At 35.9% G+C, this 18,853-nt stretch overlaps 1 protein-coding gene across 1 annotated transcript; it reads left to right on the forward strand.

The window, feature by feature from the left end:
* The first annotated feature begins 315 nt into the window (after positions 1-315).
* Pomp (proteasome maturation protein) lies at positions 316-18,223 on the forward strand. Its single transcript, XM_081739168.1, has 4 exons — positions 316-472; positions 7,095-7,195; positions 8,976-9,036; positions 17,699-18,223. Exons 1-4 carry the CDS (start codon positions 470-472, stop codon positions 17,960-17,962), a joined length of 429 nt encoding a protein of 142 aa, XP_081595294.1. The 5' UTR covers positions 316-469; the 3' UTR covers positions 17,963-18,223.
* Positions 18,224-18,853: the final 630 nt, after the last annotated feature.

Below are 18,853 nucleotides of genomic sequence, written 5' to 3' on the forward strand. Positions count from 1 at the left end.
AATATTATATGGAATTTTTGGCAACACATCTGCTACCAGAAATGCTACGATAAATGCTTCCGTCTAAAACTAGCCTTAGTTCAGATCCGTGTGAGACGGGCTTTTAATATTTTTGTAGTAAACAATAGTCTCATGGTGACACTACAGATTTATTCCATTAAATTGAAACTCCTTGGACCTCATTCCGAGACGGTATAAGCAAAAATAGCTGACCGTATAGAATTCATCGCAAAGAATTCAATATTTAATTTTAACATCTACGGAATGAGGCGCAATATTGACTGTGTGTTAGAAGAGAAGAAGACGAAGAAGTTTCATTGATGAAGTTAAATTCGTATCTTTTGTTATTCTGTGAAGTGTTTGAGGAGAAGTTGAAAAGAAAACGAAGATTGTCTCTATGATTTGTATTGTCATTCGTAGGTAATTTTTATATTTCTGAAAGGAGGGACGTTAGTTACTACAAAGAAAAATGGTAAGTTATCGAAGATACATAAATATTTTAAAGAAGTAATTTATTGTTTTAAAAAATTCAGAAATACATGTACTTAATTTAAATTGTTAGTACGTGAAACAACAAAACTTCAGGAGTGTGTGAAATGTACTAGATTTAAAGTTTCGTGCGTGACTTTACTTAGAAACTTATTAATCTAGGATGGCATTTAGTATCTCCCCCAATTCGTTTCATGGTTGCAAAACGGAGTACCTTGTTTTTGTCTAAATTGTGATAGAGGTAGAAGTACAAGGGCCCTGGGGTCTTCTAACTCCTTTCGCTAGCTGTTCTTAGCTCAGCTATGTTTTGTAAAGTAAGCAACACACTGTAAATCTTATATGTGCAAGGTTGAGGGAGATAACTAAATATCAGCCTTAATTCTATTACGTTTTGAGTACTATTCTGTTTTAAGGGGGGAATACTTATATTCTCATCTGACTTCCGAAGTGTTTCTTAAGGGAATATTTCCTTGGTTCTGGTCAAGTTTAGGCACATCACATTGTGCAAAATATAGTAGTAACATTCAATACTCTGCATCGAAAGACATATTTATAAGGTATAAGTTTCTGCAAGCGGCAGATTAAATACTAAGTAATATAGTTGTATTTGATTTACAAGTTTAGTTATTAGTCTAAAATCGTACAGGTGCTTTACGACGATTAAAACAAGGGAATTTCTGCTGTATCGCGGGAACACAATAAAATCAAGAGAAAATTATCAAGATATACCAAACTAGGTTAGTTAATTTACATTCAGATCCGTGCCGTGGGGAGCGAGCGGGGGGACGGCCCTGGGCGCTGAAGTAAGAGGGCCAAATATTCGGGAGAAAAGAGGAAGAATTGCTTGGAATATATGTATGGGGGCGCCGTCGTGTACTCTCGCCCCGGATGCTGATTTTCCACGGCACGACCCTGTTTACATTAGTCGCTACACGAAAATTAAAAAAAAAAAAAAAAAAAAAAACATCAAAACGTACTAAATTATGTTAGATTAGGCTGGTTAAGTTGCTTTAGTATAGGTTGGGTTGAGTTGGAAGTCAATTACCTTCAATACAGAAGCTTCTGAACTTTTCCACTTTCGAGTAACTTTGACGCATGGCACCGTCTTCACATTGCCTTTGCTGCCACTAAGTCATAACAAGTGTACCTCTCCGCCAGATAGTCCATTCCGCCTCTCCATACGTTGCCTTTTACAAAATCAAGAACAAGGGCCTCACAAAGTAATTTTACCCGGTAGATTTCTGAAAATTCTTCCGGCGGTATAGCAGTAACCTAATATAAGTAAGTGCGTATAATAGGTGACTGTATTAGGTACTATTTTCGGATGGCTTTTAGTATCTCCCGCAGATCCATTGTCGGCTCCGGAGCCAGTACAGTGATTAATAGTGAGACGGTGTAAGCTACCTCGTTTGTGTGTACTCACAGTCGCTCACGCGCTTCCCCTTACTGACGCACGCCCTCGCTGCTGCTCGGGCCCCATGTTGCCCTGCTGCTGTGATTCAATTGGATAGCATTCGTGCTTTTTAGAGCACAAGTTGGTTCCTGCCTTATGCACCTTAGTTTTTATTCCATACGTCCATACTGTATTTATACTCATCATAGTTACAGGTAACGAACCGTAATCACTACCAAGTAGTTTAGGGGAGAAACTAAATGGTCCTTCCATTTTCAACCTGTGGAGTATTTCTGCACTGTATATAAGAGCTGTATTTTATGCTTAATAGTGATAAACCTTTACTAGTTCTGTTGGAACTCGTATCATTGCCAAAACTGGAATGGTTCTAGAACATTGGCCCTCGCCAACGTTGAGCTAGACTAAAGGAAGTAATTAACTAGCTATTGAGTGCTCAGCATTACTATGTGAATTGATTATTGAACTTTGATAAATAAAGTACCATATAGATAAATAACCTTCATGCATATGTGCGGGCCAGCACTCTAGAGCCTTCCCGCTAAAATCATTTCCGATACTTTGTACGTTCAATTACGGGAATTTCCCGAGCACTTTCGTATTTCGTATTCGGAATAAAGTTAGAAACAGGCTTGGGATGGGAAAAGCTGTGAAATTGGTTAAGGTATATAGATTTTTAAGGTCAGGAAATAAGGTAGATACGGAGTGGTGATTCTCTCACATCGTGCAACACTGAACTTGGTTACTGTGGAAAATTATTTACTATCAGAAGTGAGGAAGATTCTACAGAGTGGTGATCCTTTCTCATTGTGCAACATTGAACTTAGTGACTGTAGATTAGAAAATCATTTCAAGCTAAATTAGAAAATATCTTTTAGGTTTTAGTTTTCTAATGTTACGTAATTTTTTTCATCTTCAATGACATTTGTGTGGTCTAGAAGACCTCGTCATATTTCATACTAATTTCTACATTCTAGGTCACTATGTTCTCAAACTTTATTATTGCATTTTGTTGATACACAATCATAGTCTTGCGAATAAAATCAGAAAAATAAACACACTGCTGAACAAGACTGTACTTATTTAATATAAAAACACATTTACACGTGACGTTTCGATCTTCTAGCCAAGATCCTCATCAGACGTACACTGAGTGATACAAAAAAACGTGATTTTTTTTTGTATCACTCAGTGTACGTCTGATGAGGATCTTGGCTAGAAGATTAAAACATCACGTGTAAATGTGTTTTTATATTAAGTAAGTACGGTCTTGTTCAGCAGTGTTTACTTTTCTGCATTTTGTTTTAAAGTATTTTCTAAAATACAAAATTTCAAATAGGCTATAAGCATAATCCACACATTAATTTGTTCTATAATTATCTCAAGCTAAGGTAGGATTTTTATTTATTGATTTATTTATTTATTCAGTGCATTCAGAAGTTTATAAAAGTCTTAGAAAAGATGTAATGATTACGGTATATGTTGAATGTTGTATACCTTAACATGAAAGCATCTAATTCGTCCAAGAAAAGTCCAAACTCTGGTAAAAATCACTTCCAACGTCATCACCTTAGTTGTACCAATAGTATACTAACAAAATGCTTAAAGACCCAGGTGTGTTTTTTCGGGCGGGGCCCACTTGGGCAAACTGAAGTAATCGCTCTTCTGCTCCATAACAAGGAGGGAATAGCTTCTGTTCTGGTAAAAACATGCCTACTCTTTGTCTTCTGTTTAATTTTCTTTTATCAGTTTTAGCCTTATCGATCTCAACCACCTATACAGGACCACCTACCTTACTCGTATTTTTTATCATCCAGTTCATACACACACCTCCCGGCAGTAAATGTTTCAGAGGAACACTAGACTTCGTATGGAAGAAACTTTTGTTTGTTACTTTTAAGAAGGCACCACACACTACAATAAAATACACCTTTTCAACTGACAATCGAGCACGCTCAAAAAAAAAAAAAAAAAAATCTTTTGCCTCTTCTTTCCAATCACATTTCAGACCATTCGCTCTTGCATTACATTTGAAAACGTAACTTCCTTCTCACTGTATAAGGCTATTTCGGGTTAACTGTTGTATCGTCGGACAAATTTTAGAAAATTTACTAGATGAATTAGAGGATTTATTTAGGTTTGTGAAGGAGAGTGAGTGGAAATCAGGTGATGGGAATAGCTGCAGTTAAGAAAATACTTGTAGTTGTTTTTGATATTGTAAGTAGCTTTATATATGGAGGCGGAAGGGATTATTTGGCGGAGAGGTACACTTGTTATGATTTATGGGAAAGGCGGAAATGGTGCGTAAATAACTAGATCGTCACATATCCTGTCTTACCGATTTATACAAAAATCAAGAGTGTCAGTTGTTGAAATTGTGTGAAAGGCATGATCTACTAAAGAGGCAAACGAATTGAAACTACAGAAAACAAACCGAATCGCATCTAACCTAATTTAGTAATTTTGGTACTTTTTTGCATGACACTTATTATCTTCTCCAAACCTGTGGAACACATAAGCTATGCATTTTATGACATATAAAGTGTTTTTCCACTATCCTCCTTTATGCGTGTACCCACCGCCGTTGACGCGTACGGACGCGCCCTATTGCAGACGCTCGATCCCCCTGCTGCTCTCCTGCTCTGATTCGGTTAGATAGCCTTCTTGCTTTTTGGTGGGCACCTAGCACAAGTTGGTTCGTGTTTTATGCAATAGTTTTTACGCCATATGTCCGCACTGTCAGGGTCACAACTTACTATATTGGGGAAGAAACTAAATGATATTCCTTTTTTTTTCTTTCTTCGATTTTTGTGTGGTCCGGCGATACAGCAGTAATGCCGCTGTTTCTACGAGGGAGGTTGTTACCACAGTGTGGGATTCATTGGTAATGTTCACTCCACGACTAGTGAGTTCATAGTTTTAAGTCTGTCACTCCTCACAGACTTGCTTGGTTGGTACTAGGTCTCGAACCCAAAACCCCTAAAAGCAAGCTATGATACATAGATGGTATATTAATTTAGCTGAAGAATACCTGGAAGAAAACATAAGTACATCCTCCCAGACAAACAAACGTGCAACATGTTAAATGAATGATATGTTTGAGCTTATCACGCAATCTTGTGAAACACAGGTAGTTGAAGGTTATACACGAATCAATAATAATTTTTGATAAACGCTTTTAATATCCATTTATATGTTGCACTATAAACACTACTCACTTAAACTCACTGAACTTACACATTTACACAAAAACTAGCACTTTGTGTTATTATTTTCTATAACTGTGATAAGAAATAAAGATAAAAGAAAAATAAAATTATGGTTTACTGTTATATATAATAAATATACAGGGTGGCCCAAAAGTAGGTATACACCCCTTCATTGATCAAGTATAACGTTCTAGTTTATGGGTTTATTTGTTTCTGCTGTTCCGAGCTTAAGGTATAAGTAAAAAAGAAATTAAGAACAAACAATAAAGAAACGAGGTCTACCTGTTTGATAACAATAAGAAATGATATGAAATACAGTGAGCTTGATCAGTACGGGACTGTATATCTACTTTTGGACCACCCTGTATAATACTTCCATAAAGTTAGTGGTTGAACTATTGGAATACTTTGATTTTTATAATTAAGTTTCTGCAACTAAAGCACTATTTTCTGTAATGTGAATAGGTAACATTTTCTGAGATAGCTTAATAAACATCTTGAGGAAGAGCATTCGAGCAGCATGCCCGAAATATAGGTAAAATTCTTGATTACCATTTCCACAGGCACACGTGAAGGTGGGTATTGTGTTAAATTTTGAACTTTGTCGTATACATTCTATTACACATTCTGTCACCTTTCAGGTCAATGCTCAGTCACTCAGGTCGGTGTGGACCAAAATATATCAGTTATTTTGTGGGCTTACCTCTGATTAGCTATCCTATTATTATGTGAGTGATGATACGTAGGAATTTCTGCCTTGTATCATTGTTGCTAACTTTTGTGTTGCTGCTTTTAAAGGTATTGTTGTTATCGTTAACATAGTAACGAGATTGGTCGGGAATGTTCTAGGACACAGGTCCCTCTTTATAAAACTAATGAAGTATATTTTATGTATCGTGTTTTGGTTCCTTTTCGTTCCTTATTCTTTTCTGTCTTCATTTGTTCCAGTTTTCTGACTTTTTTTTATCGTTGAAATATATTCTTACCGAAAGTGAGAACACTGAACTTCAATTTTCGAACAGTCCACTGCCATGTTTGTTTACTGAACCGCACTAGTCATATGTAGGTCTATTGTTTTATACATAAAATAATAACAATGTTTTGATTAATTATAATTTTAGATAAATGAAGTTTTTTGTTTTTGTTTTTGTTATTTAGTTGATATTACGTGCGTAAATTTTATTTTAGTGTGCTTTTTATTTTATTCGAAATTCCATTCAGTTTCGGTTTTGTATTCGGAGTCTATGTTGAATCGTTCATTGACGGTAGACATATGTGACTATACAGTGAATCTGTCAAAGTATTTATATGTGGCAGTATGCCAATATTGGTGTACGCCTCATGTGTTCTGCGTACATTTTGTAGTTTCCTTTAGTATTCTGTTTCTTAATTTTGTGTTTGGGTTTCATGGGTTTACAAAATGTTTTTGTGGCATAGAGTGCGGTGTTTTTTGAAATTGATTTGTTCGCTATGGGTATATTATTTTGCATTGTCTGATGTTATTGATGTTCTGGTTGCTTTTGTTTTTAGGGAAAGTTGAGTGAATTACGACAAAATAAATTACTCAAAATGATTAATTAACCAAAATTTCACTTACATTGAAGGATTTCTTCTAATAAGCTATATTCGAAAATAATATACATTTAGAGTGTGTGAGGGCTCTGCTCCCTGCTGTTATTTTATAATGTGAATTATTGGAAGAACTCCTTTTATGTAAGTGGTATTTTGGTTAGTCAGTAGTTTGAAATAGTTTACTTTGTCGTAGTTCGCCTAACTTGGCCTGTGAGTGGTGGATCTGGAGGGGGACTTGTGTTGTAGAACCTTGCCGAGTTGGTCAGTTATCAACGATTCCGTAGGCTCACCTCTGAGTAGCTGTCCTGTTATTATGTGCAGAGGGCGTGATATAAAATCAGTTGTTTTTTCTATTAATTATATTGATCAATTGACGCCAAACAGTGGAATTGAATATTATTTCTCTGTTCCAGAGTTTTGGTTATGATACTTTGAAACAGAAGCCTAGAGCTCAGCCTGGATCTTCCGTAAAGGAGGATGGATTGTATGGCGTCCGTGATGTGATGACCATTGGGTAAGTTAATAGTTCACTAACTTTGGTTGCCCTGTGGCTTAGGAATCCAGTTTTCATAATCACAGAAAAGATCTAGCTAATACAGATCGTATATTGCGCCAAAACTACTTCTGTGTTAAGATAGCTGTTATCCATCTCCCTAAGATTATGTTTTTACCTACTGTTTTGGTCTTCCAATTATATCCCTACACTTTGAATTTGAGAGAGGTGTAATAAATAATTCCATTTCATTTCATTTATTTACTCCATCTTACCAGTACTTGGAATTTGGAGGGTTCAGATCACATGTATATAGTATTTATGTAAGATTATAAAAAACATAATATGATTTACAAAGTGATTATACATATAGATAAAATATTTTATATTGTTATACGTATGTTTCTAGATATTCTTTGATACTATAAAATTCTTTCTCTATTAAATACGTTTTAAAGTTTTGTTTAAATTTAGTTTTTTCTCTGTTTTTATGTGATTGGGCAAAGCATTGAATATTTTATTTACCATATGTCTGGGGCCCTGTTATACGGTGAAACATCCCTAACAGACACCTCCATAATGCGGACAAACCTTTTTGTCCTGAGAGAGATTTAATAGATGATATTGTGAAACATCCTTAACGGAGTCCTCCATAATACGGACAAACTTTTTGTTCTGAGAGGGATGTAATAGATGATATTGTAAAACACTCTTAACGGAGTCCTCCATAATACGGACAAACCTTTTTGTTCTGAGAGAAATGTAATAGATGATATTGTGAAATATCCTTAACGGAGTCCTCCATAATGCAGACATACCTTTTTATCCTGAGAGAGATTTAATAGATGATATTGTAAAACATCCTTAACGGAGTCCTCCATAATACGGACAAACTTTTTGTTCTGAAAAGGATGTAATAGATGATATTGTGAAACATCCTTAACGAAGTCCTCCATAATGCATACAAACCTTTGTGTCCTGAGAGAGAGAGAATTGATAATAAGGTGAAACATCCCTAATGGATACCTCCATATACAGACACACCTTTTTGTCCCCACAAAAGTATTGTTATGGGGGAGAAATCTGCCTTTTACGGGCACTCTCAGATGCGGATATGAACGTTATAGAAATTCTTCATAACGGACAGAAATTATCCTCAACTTACTCTATTTAACACAAAAAACGCTTCATGCAATTTTGAAATAGATCTTCAAGTGATCCCTTCAACTGACCCGGCAGTTACAAATTCAGTCACAAACTAGTAACCGCAAGATTACAACGTAAATAACTATTACAGACTTTTCACCAATAAATTCATTGGCTGTTTCTGTATACATTTTCAGTATTCAGTAATAATATCACTAGGGGGGCGCGGTGGCTCAGTGGTAGAGCGTTCACCTTCGGTGCTTGGGGTCCCTGGTTCGATCCCAGCTCGCGCCGTGTGGACTTTGTGATGGACAAACACCGTGCTCGTGGGTTTTCTCGGGGTTCTCCCGTTTCCTCCCACTTTCTTCATTCCACCATTTCACTTATCTCTCATCATCACCGTCTCCTTTAGCCTAACCGGCATAACCGTGTTACGTAAAACTTAAAGATTTCATTTCATTTCATAATATCACGTGTTCGTATAGAGTTATTGTTAATACAGTCAGTAAGTACTCTATGGTTCCTTTAACATTAGTACCATCTATTGGTATTCTGTTATACTGCTATTGTTTATCTATATTAGCATGGTAGTTTGAATACTATTGGCGTAATCATTGGGGATGCTATACCTTAAAAACTGTACTTTTTCTTTTAGTTTGGGTACCGCCAAAGACCGTTTGGAGCTATCACATCCACTGGAACAGAGTGAAGCACAGGTAAGTTGAATGTGTGTAAAAATATAGGTGTAAATTTATTATATTAAAATTTTAGTAGCTGTGTGTAATGAATTCCAATGTGTGTGAAATTACTGCCAGAGTAATTAGGAGGTCAAGGTTAAGGTACGAAGCTTGTACAATCTCCTGGCATTCAGCTTAACTATCATTTGTGTGTCCGTCCGTCTGTCTTCTCTACGATAACTCCCATAAAATATGCCCATTTTTAATGAAACTTAGCATTTGTTATCTTCCAACCTTCCCAAATAACCCTATTATTCGAGATTTCAAGAATAAAGGGGTAAAATCCTTTCAGGTAAGTTTGCACAAAACAATTTTCCAGTATTAACTACGCAAAAATTATTCGACTTCGTTAAAACACATATATATAGTTCTTTAGTAATAATAATCAAACCCATCGGTTAAGATTCAAATTTGTCAAGGAATATGAATAACTAAGATCCTTCAAGCTTTGAAGTTTCCGTATTTAAATAATACAGGACTGGCATAAATGATTCATCCATTTTGAAAAGGCTATATTTTCAAAAGTATTACACATACACACATGTAAGATATATGAAAAGTACCACAAACTCACCAAGTTTATTCACCCTCTACAAATATTTAATATATGACACTTTGATGACACGACACACGTCCAGATAACGTCTTCTTTTTTCTTGCTTTCCCTCCAGTTTCGACAGGTACTAACCTCGTACTATCACACTGCCATACTCGATCGGAAAGGTAATGTACTCGTGCTGCCACCTGGAATACACACTTGGTGGGTTTATGGTTCTTTTCATATATCTTTCATATATGAACATGTAATGCTTCTGAAAATATTGCCTTTTCAAATCTAATGAATCATTTATGCTAACCCTGTATGAAAAGAAAACATATTCATCAAAATTGTTCAGTGTTAATGGAATATAGCATATATTTTATTTGAAGTTGTATAATTATCTGAGGTGTTTGGTGTTGAGTGTGTTAACAATGAAAAGGTGAATTTATCTAACCCTTATTAAAAATATGTTGAACAATAGTTTTCGTGCAGAGTGTTGTTCAAGAAATATTAGTGATTTTTATAATAATGTGGCGAATGTTTCATTTTGATATTTCCTATTGATCCATACTGCATGGAGTTCAGATCAGCGAAAAATAAAGGCATGAGTTTCCACAGGCGGTTTTAGGGCGCAAGTTGAATCCATCAGATTCTAAGGGAGAACGAACAGTTTTTCATTAAAAATGATACGATCAAACTTCAATCATATCGTAATGTTGCTCTCAAAAACAACGAAAAGTTCCGAAATAGGATAAAATTTAGTCTACAAAGAAAGCTTTCGTTTGTCATAAACACCTCCGATCTTTTTTTTTTTTCTTTCTTTTTTTAAGGCACGCGGTAGAAAATACCTGGTTTCAAGTAGAATTCAAATATGTAACCAGTTTTTCTCCATCACCCAGCATTTTCCCATGACATCCACGTGACCTTGAAAAATGGGTTATTTTCAGAAATTTATTTACGTGCAGATAATCACATGTAACTTCCACGGTAATTACAATATAAGCACGGTTTACACCTCATTGGATTCGCAATGAAACACACTTTACAATGATGTATACTCCGTGTTGCCATTTTTTTATATGAGGGAAATTCTAGAGGGGTTTTGTCGGAAATTCCCTCCAAAAAGTAGTTTACAGTAAAAGCTCCTTATTCGTGCTTCCTTCATTCGCGTTTTCACTATTCGCGGATTTAAAAAATGCGACCCAATTCCTATATTCGCGGCTAAAGATTTCTTTATTCGCGGACCTAATCAGTACGTACATACATAATAATAAAAAGGATTCCAATAGGTATCCAACCCAATACCCGTCAAATGGACTAATAAAATGTAAAATAGACCTTATTACAACTTTGCCTAAAGTATGTTGTTAAATGATATCGTCGCTGTATTGATTCGGACTAAGCCGCTTTCGCCGCGATCGGTGTTTTTGAGAATGTAAACAAACAGAATGAAAGTAACCTTATTACTCAATGAATAAAGTATATTTTTAAATGCCGCCACATTATTAGACGTTCCGTCCTTTGGTAAGGGCCACTTTGCGTGTTTTATTGTTTCGTCTTTCCATTCGTTACAAAAATTGTGATCGAGTAACACGTCTCTACCGCTGTCTTCCTAATTTATACAGTAATGTCAACTAAAAAAAAGAGAGAAACGAGTTTCGACATGAAAAAAATCTGAGTTACCGCTTAAAGTGAAAATAGACATGCTTGATCGTTTACGCCTTGGAGAATCGTTTCCATCCATATCACGCTCATTCAATGTCAACGAATCAACTGTACGATCGATAAAAAAAAAATCCGAAGATAAAATAAGGTCGTCTGTAGCTTCAACTTCACTGTCAGCGAAAATTGTTCGTGATCCAGCAATAGAAAAAATGGAAGTGGGGTTGTCATTATGGATCGAAGACCGCAACCAAAAAAAGGATGCCCCTGAGTGGTCCAATGGTCCGGGAGAAGGCAAAGCGTCTTTACGCTCATTTTAAAGAACCTGATGGTAGTTGTAGTGGTGAATGTACAAATGGAGGATTTCAAGCATCGGAAGGTTGGTTCAATAAATTTAAGGTGAGACATTCATTGCATAACATTAAAATCGTTGGAGAAGCTGCATCTGCAGATACTGCTGCAGCAGAACGATATCCAGAAGAATTTGCAAACTTAGTAGCTAATGGAGGATACAAACCTGAGAAAGTATTTAATGCAGACGAAACTGCACTGTTTTGGAAGAGAATGCCAAACAAAACATTCATTTTTAAAAGCGCAAAGTCTGCTCCTGGATTTAAGGCAGCAAAGGATAGAGTTACACTGCTGCTATGTTCTAATTCATCTGGAGATTGTGTCATTAAACCACTGATGCTGTACAGATCGTTAAATCCTCGGGCTTTAAAAAATCAAAACAAGGACGACCTGCCAGTGTTTTGGCGTGCTAATAAGAAAGCGTGGGTTACAAGCGCAATTTTTTGTGACTGGTTCCGGAATTGTTTTGTTTCTGAAGTTGAAACGTATTTAAAAAAACAGAATTTAGACTTTTAAAGCAGTTCTAGTTTTGGACAATGCACCAGGTCATCCTCACGAACTTGAAACTATGCATACAAATATAAAAGTGACATTTTTACCTCCCAACACGGCGGCTTTGCTTCAACCTATGGGCCAAGGAATAATCCAGGCCTTTAAGCTCTATTACATTAGACGAACCTTCAAAATCTTATTGGATAATATGGAATGTAATCCTGATATGAATGTTATGGAAAGCTGGAAGAAATTTGACATAGCACAATGCATCGTAAACAATGCATGTACAACATATATTTTTTTTCGGGCCCTGAAAGTGATGGCAACATTGTCAAAAAGAAATAAAACTCTATTCGTTTCCTCCCACTTTCTTGATTTCACCTTTTTCATTCATTTTTCATCATCGTCTCCTTTAGCCTAGCCTGCATAACCGCGGGACGTAAAACTTAAAGTTTCCATGTCAGTTTGATTAAAGGGCGCACCGTAAGGGAAGAGCGGGGGCATAATTTATGGAAAAAAAAATATATTTCACGAACCGGTCTTGTTAGAAAGATAAATTTCTCATTATAAATTGACACGTTCCAGCGTTTTCGCAAGTTCCCGTTTCATATTTGGGTCGGGTGAGGGTACTTTTTTCGCTACGTTGAAAGAAACGTCGTTTGTTCGTGAACGCATCATTGGAAAATAGCTTACTCGTTTGAAATGAATTTTGGAACGTAGTATCTACCTCGAAATAGGTTTCTTCTTGTCACTTTGATTCAAAGGGATTTGCGTGTCAAAATCTAATGCAGAAAATAGAATACCTCATGAGCCGTGCATGCTACGAACATGAAACTCGGTATATAAACTCATTAAAAGTAAGCGTTCCAACTTTTTTTTTTTTTTTTTTTAATTTCTCGTTTTAACGCTTGGGAGGGAAGGTTTCTATATTTTTCTCCTTATTTACATGGGTGTTATTTGTTGTTTATGACTGCATCATAAAAAACTGCTGGCTCGATTGAAATGAATTTTGGAAAGTAGTACCGACCTCAAAATGCATTTTGATCATGTCAATGTGATTAAAGGATTTATCCTGTGGTTTAGGAGGGTCAAAAATGTTCTGCCAAAAATCTTAAAGATTATTATCATTACACTTTTATTGAAATGAGTATCGTAAAGGGTAGTTTTTTAAAAATACTTTACATAACCTTTTCCGTGCGAAGAACGGACATTTCAACTAATAGGCTATATATATATAAATAACGCAGAATCAGAAACATTATTATCAAGTGTATTAACCCATTGCGTTCCAGGTGTCATTTTCCTATGTGCATGCTGTAGTGCCATGTTTTCATTTACTGTTAAAAACAGTGTAGACCGTTATATAGGGCATAGTTATTGTGCACGCACGAGGAGAGCATAATATTTGCAACTAATAAAGAAATAAATTATTTGCATTGTGGAACATTTAAACTGAAAAAGGGAAATTTTGATGTTCCGAAGGATTGTATGCTGCTTCAGGTTGGCATCACTGACTGAAGATCAAAGAATTTTCTTTTTCTTTTCCAATCTCGAAGTTGCCAATTGCTTATTGTCAAAACCAACACATTTGTGTCGTAATTGAATACTCCCTTAGGTCTGCAATCTAGTGGTCTGCATTTTTCTTTTGTCAGTAAAGTGCTGTCATCTAAATAGAAATAATAGAATGAACTCGTGCCTTTGATAAAAAAAAAAAAAAAAAAAAAAAAAAAAAAAAAAAAAAAAAAAACATCATCTCCGGGATTAATACGACTGGTAATAAAGGATACATTTTCATTACATCCCCATAGGTGTCACTGATATCTTGCAACGGAGTACTTCATGGCATTCACCTAGATGTTACGGAACGGAAGGGGTTAATATGACATAAGTATTTGTGTGTATTTCGAAAGTGAATGATAAGAAGTAGAGTAGAGGTCTTTAACAAAAATTTTTAATAACTCCGACTGAAGGAAACATCAACGTTTTCCTCTACAATTGGAAAGTACTGATAATACATGTAATTCTATTAGCAACATAATCCTATCCTTAAAACCACATGATAAAGATGACAAGAGTTGATTGAAACATAGTATGTTCACTTGGTAGGAGTACAGTTCGGCAAATGTCTTTTTGAAGTTCCCATGCTGAATTTTACAAAAAGTATTCCTTTTTCCATCCCTCTTTTGACCGCATTTGCGGGATTGCAACGTCTTACACCTACTATTCGTGTCTGTTCTTTCTTCCCAATACTATGGCTGATATGAAACAGATGTCAGGCAATGTAAAAACAAGAAAGCTGGTCTAAAAAAGTAGGGAATCGAGCACTAAGTTAAAGGACAGCATTTGGAAGTGTGGCGAGTAAGATTCCATGTGGAGTTGACAAGCGACTGTTAATTGTTTGAAATGAGGGTTCTGATTGGTCATTTAGTTATCGGAGGTGTTTTCCGCAAGATCTCTCCGACGATTACTTATTATTGGCACAAACTACCACTACTTGTAGAAGACGGCATTCTTTATATACTAACTGCACTCCAGTTGAAGATACGAACTATGCCGTCGGTACATAGTTTTAACATTTGGATGCTTCAGTGAATAAAATTTTAACTTTATTATTATTAATATTCAGGGTTGGCTGGTTTAAACCAAGGTGGTTTAAACCTAGGTTTAAACCAGCTGGTTTTTTCAAAAAAACCAACTGGTTTAAACCAAAAAACAAAAAATGTTCGTAAAAGTGTAAGTGTTTGTAAAATATTGATGAACACACATTTGTGGGTTATCACGTTTCACTCCCGTATATTATTCGTATTATATCCAGACCTAAATTCCCCATTCATTACTCAAAAAGATTATACTACAAAAGCAACTTTTTTTTTTATAAGTTTATAAATGTTTATTTTGTGATTTTTTGTAGTTATTATTGTTATGTAATTGCAATCGAAGAAAAATTCTAAATATTGTTTCGTTTCAATGTTTACTATTGATAAAATACATCGAAAATGCCGTACTTTTTGTGTGTGTGTGGAGGGGGGGGGGGTCATACAGACCTCACGAGAGGCCTTTAGTGAAATAAGTATCTTTGGTATCTATTTATGTATAAATGAGTCTGAGCCAAAGTGGACTCAAATAATTCGTATATTTATCCACTTTTCTTATTGATATGCAGATTAAGTCGGTGTATTTCTTTAATTTGGACCAATAAAAGTCGTTATTAACTAACTTGAACTAAATTAGTTCTTCTGTACTCCGTACTACTTTGAAATTGTTCATATGTAATTCTGTGTAATGGTTTCACTTGTGCAACTGTTTATCTTTTTGTCCTTCTGAAATGACTCTTGACGGTTATATTAAGAAGCATGTAAAGATCAGTACAACGTTTTTTTTATCAGGATTCCTTCGTGAGTGAGTCGGCAGACGTATCGCATTTGTGGCCAATTAGTCCTGGTTCCGAGTTCAAATGGAGGACAATTTCTTTCGGATGTAACTCGAGAAGCGGTTTTTATTCCGCTTTAAGCTTATGTGACCCCTTCCAGCATAACTCGGTTGTCGCATACTAACATCAAAGCGAAAAAAACTTATTTCTGTCCATATATGATATGAATATATAGAGCAAATTATTTAAACCATAAAAACCTGGTTTAAACCAAAAAAACCTGGTTTAAACCAAAAAAACCGGTTTATTTGGTTTTTTTAATAAAAACCATGGTTTTTGCCAACCCTGTTAATATGCATCGTATTACGTTATTAAGTAATTATATTTCATCTCCTCACGGTATAACATACTCCAATATCACCCGTACTGCATAGATGAAGAACGTAGTTCCTCATGTAAATTGACCCTTCTTATATATTGATGAAAGGAGGATACAACCGTTTTTATTTTTATTTTATTTATTTTTTTTACGCACTACATTCTCTGTAAGGGGGCGCGGTGGCTCAGTGGTAGAGCGTTCACCTCCGGTGCTTGGGGTTCGTGGTTCGATCCCAGCTCGCGCCGTGTGGACTTTGTGGTGGACAAACACCGTGCTCGTGGGTTTTCTTGGGGTTCTCCCGTTTCTTCCCACTTTCTTCATTCCACTATTTCATCCATTTCTCATAATCACCGTCTCCTTTAGCCTAACTGGCATAACCGTGGGACGTAAAACTCAAAGATTTCATTTCATTTCATTTACATTCTCTGTAGGTGAGAATTCAATAGCTTACAGAATGAAGAAAGTGAATGACTAGACCAGGACCCAGACCCGGGATTTTCGGCATACCGTGCCGATGCGTTAACCATTACGTCATTCAGTCCGCTCCCAAGAATAGCCACACTCTTGAAGTCGGTTCTCTCCACTCAGACCACGTGTCTTAAACCACAGACTCCCCCTGCTGTGCTTAGACAATCCAGTGTTCATATATATGAGAACATCTTTTGGCGGTTGTAATCTTATATATAAAAGAGAACGCACAAATCCTTTGTTCCCTCATCACGCTAATACGGCTGAACCAATTTCTTTCATTTTTGGGGGGTTATTAGGATTTGGACCCTAGATGGTTTTTATCATATCACTTTAATTTTTAATTACCAGTGTCTTGAGATAATTGACCATTCAAGTGTCCATAACGTACAAATCCTTTGTTAGTTCATCATAGGTAAAAATAAACGTATTTATATGCAACCCGCATGACCGTGTCACTCGGCGGGTTAACATAAATGACAGGCGATATAATGTTAACATTTACTGCAATCTACTATGGTTTTTATCATATCACTTGAAAGCGAAAAAGTAAAAATTATCTAAGTAACAAAGTTTATTGCGTTCCGGGGTGACCGCAGCGAAGCGGGGCGGGTTAACATAAATGACAGGCGATATAATGTTAACATTTACTGCAATCTTCTATGGTTTTTATCATATCACTTGAAAGCGAAAAAGTAAAAATTATCTAAGTAACAAAGTTTATTGCGTTCCGGGGTGACCGCAGCGAAGCGGGGTGAACGCTGCTAGTTTCATATATATTAATGAAAGGAGGAAACGACCTTTTTTTTTTCCACACACCACGTCCTCTGTGGGTGCGAATTCGATAACTTACAAAGAGTGGAAAAGTGATTGACTGGATCAAGACGGTACCATATGCTGGACATCCCGGGTTCGAGGCTTGGTCCAGTCATTCACTTTTTCATTCTTTGTAAGTTATTCATCCTTCCTAATTCCCTAAAAAAAAATATCCTTTAGATTCTCGTAAGTAATTTAAAAGCGAAATGTGCACTTCCTTACGCTGTTCTGAATGTTGAACGTTACATCCACATTCAGCCTGGAGTTCTAAGTGCAAAGCAGCATTCTTTATGTGCCCGGTATCAGTGATAGTGAAAAATCTTAATATTTTGTCAGGAGATGTTTAAAAATTACCAACCAACTAAAGAAGACAAGAGGAGCCTTGTCGAAACTATTTAGCAATTTTAAATTTAGTGCTCTTTTCCCTTTCCATTCCATCCCCTTTTTCCCTACGTGTGTTAGCATTATGTCTAAAGGTAAAAGTCATTTCTAAATATTAGCTATCAGTAAGCATCAATTTATTTCATTAACTCATTGTTATTTTTCTTGCTTATTTCAGTACCGTGAAAATCAAGCCCGAATGGATATGCTGGCTTTACGGAATACTCAGGGCCTTCATGCCCCGCTGCGACTGCAAATGGAACTGACAGCCGCCAAGAAAGTGGGCCACCTTCCCTTTCTCCAAAGCTCGAATTTTATGTACGACGTCCTCACGGGTAGAGACGAGGAAATCGATTTCACGGACTTCTTGAATCAACGAGAGTTCAGTGAACCTATGCAACAACCACACGCCGTGATGGAAAAGAAACTAGGCATCTTGTAGTACTATGTAGTACTCAGGGAGAACATACGTCACGTATATATTGGTTGAAAACAGTTTTTGTACAATAAAACACGTTTTGAAATTTCGGAGAAAACCGTTTATTGCTAAGGAGTAACTTCAGTCATTCAACTTCTCTTGTTTTTACTTATTAGAAGCATTGCAAATTGTTACTTTTCTCCATGTTTCTTTTAATAAAGCAAATGAATAATGAATATTATAATTGATCTGGTATTAATATAAATAAAGATTGTTGGTTTCTTATTTCAAAACTTTTCTTATGCAATTTACAAATCGTATGCAGACTTTCGAATGCTCCTATATTTCCTATTTTTCCTATATATTTGAGTCTCTTCCTATAAAATCCTATATTTTCTATATTTTAACGAAACCTATATTTTTGTGGCATTGCTACTTCCACTTGTGAAAATAACATAAGGAAATAAGTTGTGGGTGGTTGGTGGCTTTTTGTCTCCACAGTAGGGTGGTTGAATGGAGACTTCTGTGTTTCGTCCTCTTCTGGTCATTGTCTAAAGATAATTACACCAAACAATATACAGTTAGCGCAAAAAGTATTCATACCCCTACAAAATGGAACAAAATATAAAGTAGTTTCGTCATATTAATTAAAAAGTTTTATGGAGTACGTAGTGATTTTAGAGACTTACAGGTAATTTATTTAGATGTATCAATATGTTTTGCACTAGTTGTAGGCAGATAATTGTAGAATATGTTACACATAGTCAAATCTTACCTTAAAAGCGCCATCTACAGAATGTTTACATTTTAGATTTTATTTAATGATGAAATTATTCACGTCTTGGAGACTTATACGTACAAAAACTGATGTTCTGATGCTTATCCTTTTTTACTTTCATTGTGGTTGTTGCTTAC

Source organism: Thermobia domestica, chromosome 14 (assembly GCF_964235325.1).
Source record: "Thermobia domestica chromosome 14, izTheDome1.hap1.1, whole genome shotgun sequence".
Lineage (NCBI taxonomy): Eukaryota > Metazoa > Arthropoda > Insecta > Zygentoma > Lepismatidae > Thermobia > Thermobia domestica.